This window comes from Monopterus albus, unplaced genomic scaffold, assembly GCF_001952655.1.
Source record: "Monopterus albus unplaced genomic scaffold, M_albus_1.0 scaffold40.1, whole genome shotgun sequence".
Lineage (NCBI taxonomy): Eukaryota > Metazoa > Chordata > Actinopteri > Synbranchiformes > Synbranchidae > Monopterus > Monopterus albus.
Genome location: NW_018127920.1, coordinates 3,190,649 through 3,196,712, shown reverse-complemented (window position 1 = coordinate 3,196,712; position 6,064 = coordinate 3,190,649). Strand labels below are relative to the sequence as shown.

The 6,064-nt window shown below is 38.8% G+C and overlaps 1 protein-coding gene across 1 annotated transcript in view; it reads right to left on the bottom strand.

Moving 5' to 3' along the window:
* Window positions 1–1,088: 1,088 nt before the first annotated feature.
* Window positions 1,089–6,064, bottom strand: part of npdc1b (neural proliferation, differentiation and control, 1b) — a 23,879-nt gene continuing 18,903 nt past the window's right edge. Inside the window, exons 6-9 of the mRNA XM_020599359.1 lie at window positions 5,895–5,976; window positions 4,901–4,980; window positions 4,657–4,756; window positions 1,089–3,889 (exon numbers count right to left, since the gene is read on the bottom strand). Of these exons, the coding sequence (XP_020455015.1) occupies window positions 3,818–3,889; window positions 4,657–4,756; window positions 4,901–4,980; window positions 5,895–5,976 (334 nt within the window). The 3' untranslated portion in view covers window positions 1,089–3,817. The remainder of the gene's footprint in view (window positions 3,890–4,656; window positions 4,757–4,900; window positions 4,981–5,894; window positions 5,977–6,064) is intronic.

Here is a 6,064-nt window from a genome sequence, read left to right as displayed (position 1 = left end):
GATTGTATTGAACAACGTTTTCAAATATACGTTACCTTCAAACAGTGCTTCATCTTGAAATGTCTCCCTTTTATTTTCTTCTCAAGTGCCCTATGCACGTGTGTGACGAGCATGTACATAGCAACGGGCCTGCTTTATATAGCGTACAGGATTAAATCAGGGGTCCTCTAGTCTCTACAAACTTCTGTCTACTGTCCTGTTTTAAGTAAAATTTTGACTGCAATACATTAACTTGTTACAGTGTTTGTCCATCATGGTACTGCAACTTGAAACATCTCAGCTCTTCCACCACCACTGATAAATACTAGAGACCAGTATCAGTAAAGAAAAATAAAATTACAAATGCTGGACACGTAGCATTGGAGAATATTTAGTACTGTTTATATGTCTTTATGTTCTATTTATGAGTAGTTGTGTCTGATTGTCCATTCTAGCCCAGCACTGTACCAGCAGTCGTCTTTCTTCACCACTGTGCTCTTTTCCATGTTCAGTCCATGAAACAAGCTCTCAGGTGATTGTTGTCTTTTAACCTCTAAGACACATCTTAAGGAATCTCAGTAACAAAGCACTACATTCATTTATGTGCAATAATTTGTTGCTAAATGTAAAGATAAATAAATTTAGCATAAATCACTGGTTCATCCAAATAATCAAAACAACTTTCTCAGTTCCTTCTAGAAGTATCTCGCCTTGCAGATTTGTCTGTGATTCCTGCGTTCAATCCAATAGGAATGGAATTTAATTTGGGGTGCTCCCAGTACAAAAAATTACACTAAAATGCAAATAGTCTTTCTAGAAGAAATGCCCTAGTTTCTTCAATATGCTGTCTATTGTTTGTTTTGGAACTACTTTCTACCAAAGGAATAGTCCCCATGTCCAGTGTGTTGTAGTTTATCGGAAAATTTGGGCTAAATGGACCCTTTAAAATATGATTGAAGTGTTTCCCAAACCTTTTACAATGTGATTAGTGTTTAGTTTTTGAAAAAAAGACACTACACAATAAACCACATTTCACTTCAGGTTATATAAATATTTATTCATTTCAGCTCTGGTATATCCATATGCATGCTAAACATGGTGGCAAAAACCCGACTATATGTAGTCTGAAAACAGTCTGTATCAAAGAGAACTAGCCTAGGTAGTTGTTCTGGAGTTCCTTCACACTCACTCATCATGCAACCAGTTCTGCGTTTGTTTAGCTCTCAGCACTGGTGCAGGAAAAGAAGGGCTAACATGAGAATTGTATCCGTTCCGGCAGTCCCTCACTCCTCCACCAAAACCATTTTATTCACTTTGTTCTCCAAGCTCAGCGGGTTTGAATAAAACAGTCTTTACAACACAGTTAAAGATCTCAAGTGTTAATACTTCCCGGTATCTGCCGCATATATTCCATTGAACATACTGGCCCTCATTTATGTGTATGTGTGCAGGTCAAGTAGAGTTTAATGTGCTACTCCGCCATGGGAGAGCTGAGAGGCTGAGAGAGTAGGAGCAGGCTGAACAGAGGAGCCACAGAGAGCGGCTTTCCTGAGAGACAACAGCGAGAGGCCACGGTTACATCCAGTGTCCCTGTCAAACATCTGATGCAGCAGCTGAAGAATCATCCTTGCTGTATAATGTAATCTATGATCTATGCAGTGGGGCAATACTAAACACAGGAAGGTAGTTGTGCACATCCACTCCTATACAATATTTATGCCAGATCACGTTCAGGAAAAAGCAGAGAATATTCATTAAGGATGCACAAATCCAACCTGTCACAGTGCTGATACCATCATTCAAAAATCTGAAATACAGTGTTACTATTAGTTATGTTCATTCAGGCCATCGATCTGGTATCAGGGAGGACAGAGTTAGACTGGTGCATTCCTCATATCCACCTACGGCATTACAGAGGTCCAGAGACAACGTTTAAAATTATTAAATCAAACAGAAATGTTAGTTTTCATTAGAGTCTGACTTATGTATTGTAAAAGCCAATGTAAAAGTCAGAATTTTATTTTCATGTTATTACTGACAGTATATAATTACCATAATGAAAAAGACCGCTGTCACAATGAAACTGAATGTAACAACCTAAAAATGAAATGTCACAATTGTAGCCATATTCTAACAAAAACTGGGAACACTGGATCTTTTTTGTCATCATTTTCATAGTGACAGAATTTTCCCAACCAGTACTGCACAATATCTCAAAAGGCCAGAAAACTGATACACCTGATTGGTTGAAACCTGGAAATCAGAGGACACTAATCCATTGCTGCTGTCTGGGTTCTGGCCAGGGTTGCCATGCCTGCGTAGTCTAAGCATGTTTGGATTTATTTCTAGTAAGTTTAATTTTAGAATTTGCAGCTTCTATATTTCTTACATTTTTTTCCTCTAACAAATCTTGAGCTATGTAATATTATACTGTCCTCTGAAATACTCTCAATTATATTTAAATATTGTCTACTGTATGGATCAATGTTTTTGATATTTATAATACCAGTTAGTTTTCTGACAATATGTCTTGTCATAATAAAAGGGGCAATCCCAGCTGACACTGAGGCAGGGTACACCCTGGACAGGTGGAGTCTATCACAGGAGAGACATGAAGACAAACAATCGCACAGAACCTGGAACCTTCTTGCTGTGAGGCGACGGCGCCAACCACTGTGCCACAATGCCGCCCTCTGCTTTTCCCTTAATCTACAAAAGCAGAACATTTGCTTCTCAAAGCTTTTATGCACAACACATATAATGGGTAAATATGTTTTCATAACCTGGACATCACCACTCTGAAAGGAACATGTGTAGGAATCCTGCAAATATAGTCAATAATAAGGAGCCAAACAGTTCAGTATTTGACACAGCACTCAGGAATCTAGAGGAAGATGTATACGAACATATTGAGTAAGAGGTAAGATCTCTTTCCTGTATACATTAGCAGCTCTAAACATGTCACAACCATGGGGACAAGCCATGTTATTCAGATACCATATATATAGGATGGACTCGCTCTGTTTCAGAGTTCTAGATAAAGAAGTTTCAAATTCCTTTGAAATTATTCAAGTTTTATATATATCTATATATTTATCATTAGCAAGTTTGCTCAAGGAACTTGTAAGAACTGTAAATGCATATTGACTCAGGTTTCATACACAGCATCATCAAGTCATGCATAGAGCAACGAGACTGAGAACACAACGGCTACATAACATACTGATACAGATCAAGTTGCTGCATGGAGGTGTGTTTGTGAAATATTAAAATCACATTTCTTCTTAAAAACAAAATGAGTAAAATAAAATAAAACCAATGCTTCAGTGAGAACTCAATGAATTAAGGAGTATTTACTGATGAATAAAGAAGGATATTCATGGAAACCTATTAATTAACTTATACTGTCATCAGTAAACTGTTCGGGCACTGAACTCTGTTCTGTCAACAAAAGATATTATATTCAATATGCTTGTCTGCTACTATACCTGACTGAAGTCAATTTGAACTCTTAGACATTGATTAAATGTCATTTTATAAACAAAAACAGGAAAAAGGGAGAGATGACATAAAAAAAGAACAGAATGCAGCTGTAGAATGGGAGACATTGGTCCCAGATTCAGTCCTGCTTTAAACAAGAAACCAGGCCCCGACATCCTTTAAATGTCCGCGAACACCTCACTCCTTTTCCTCCCCCAAGTACTTTACACTTTCCATCCTGTCCATTAAAAGGGTTGCACAGAGCATAGCAGTGTATGTAGAGTGTGGGTATGTGTGTAAATTCAGCTATGTGTACACACAAGTGCTGCATTTAAGAGTGAAAACTGAATGTCCTGGGTTACTTGTGGAATTTCTGAAGGTAAAGGGTGGAGTCATCAAACAGCGGGTTCTTCACTTCCATCTCCCCTGTCTAAAGGAGATAGAGGGGAGAAAATTCTTTAACAGAGATGATTATGTTCAGACTGCACATTGAAATTTGATTTTGTATACTGTATCTACAGTCATGGCCAAAAATACTGGCACCCCTGCATTTCTGTCAGATAACACATCACTTCTCCCAGTAAACTGTTGCAATCAGAAAGTCTTTGGTATTCTCATGTTTATTTCTTTTGTTTTGCATTGGAACAACACAAAAAGCAGAGGAAAAAAGCTAAATCTGATCCATTCCACACAGAACTCCAAAAATGGACTGGACAGAATTATTGACAGCCTCAACTTAATATTTGGTAGCACACCCTCTGGACAAAATAAGTGAAATCAGTCACTAGTGTTGCTGGGAAAGCAGAGGCATATTCAGATGTATACAATGGCGTAATTAAGTGGCCCTGTGTTGGCTCGCTATAGCCCATGGAAAAGCAAACTGGTTCCCAAGTTGAACCAGCTCCAAACTGGCTGTAGCACCAGCTCAGAACTAGCTCTTAGTTCGTGTTGGTCAAAAAGGGATACGTGTGTCTGTCACTATGAGAAACATGTTTCACATTGCACATTTGAACCACTGTTAATATGTAAAAATCTCTCTTTGGCTTGAATTAATATTATATTAAAATTAATGGTATTCGGTCCTTTGCCATAATTTTATTCTTTAGTCTAGTTAATGGCTTCCTACATGATTCAGCATTGTGGAGGATTATGTTCTAATGATATACACAGTATAAAAGTGGAGATAAGTTTACTCACAGGTGCCAAACCAGGACATTCATACACTGTGAAATCGCCATCCTCATTCTCCTCATCTGTTGATGCTCCTGAGTCAGGAACTTTTGGCTCATTCCTGTGTCTGAAGACATGTCACACACACATCACACAAAGAGTCACAAAATATTCAGAAGACAGCACACATTCACAAGGCAGAGAGGGCAGAAAGGGACAACAGACAAGGGGGCAGGTGACAGGGCATATCTGGGCAAGGAGGATGACTCACTTCTCCAGGGACAGCATCTGCTGCTTCTGGTGCTGGTAATGGTACATCTGGGCACTATGGGCCAGCTTCTTGTCCCCAGGCTGGAACACCCCCAGAGGCAGAGAGGACATGAGAAGGTTAGTGCTATTCATCCACATCCAGTTGACATTCACTGTGCGGCATGCACCTGTACTGTACGTGTAAGTTCCAACAGTGCTGAAAGAACAGGCGCATTTGTCCTTGTGGGTGTGACACACATGCAGCAAGGTTACTGTAACAACTAGTTCAAAGCTGCAGTAATTCTCTTTATGGTGATTCTTCATGAACAAAATGTAAGCACATCTGCCATTATAAAGTTGTTATTGTGAATGTGTTAGCAATTGGGTATCTAGTTACACATCCGGCAGACAATAAGCAACATTTTATCACTTGGAGTTGTGCTTTTGTCCATCTGATTAACTGAAGTCCAATATTCACTTTTAGCCAGCCTCTATCAACTCCTCAGAAAATCTAGCATTGTAAGTGCTAAATTCTCCACTATGATCTATTAGCTACTCACTATTGTTGTCAGTCTGCTATTTGGTTCTGGGAAGATATTGAACAATGGGTTTATCAGAGCTTTTCTTATTTCCTGAAACCTGCTACCTCCTGCAGGTGCTCCATCAAACCAAAAACAATGAGCTAAAAGAGGCTAAAACGCAACATAAGGCTGACAGGAACTGCGTTCAATTGGTTATTCTCTGTGGGTTTGTCACTACAAGTGAATCCTTTCACATTTCACTGTGGTCATTTGATTCATACATCTTAATAATTCTCCATTAGCACAGCTAACTGTATTGAAAGTACTTTTCTGAATAAGCACATATCAAAATATCAGCTTTTGAACAACCTACACTGAAATTAACTTTTGGATAAAATCTTAACATGTATAGTTTTGCTGGACATATTAAGAAGTGCTTTTCCCAGGGTTTCCTCCACCTGCAACTAAACTGCACTAGAAAGAATTTGTACTAACCAAACTGTCAAAGGTTTGGGGTCTGAGCAGTCCATATGGAGGGTAGTCTACCTTCTTAGTTAGATGCACACCTTTCTGCAACCTGTAAGAGAAAAGTGGCAACACACAAATCAGTACAAGAGGTACACACTACTTGATTTTCTGATGTTTTGAATGTTTTGAATGAAGTC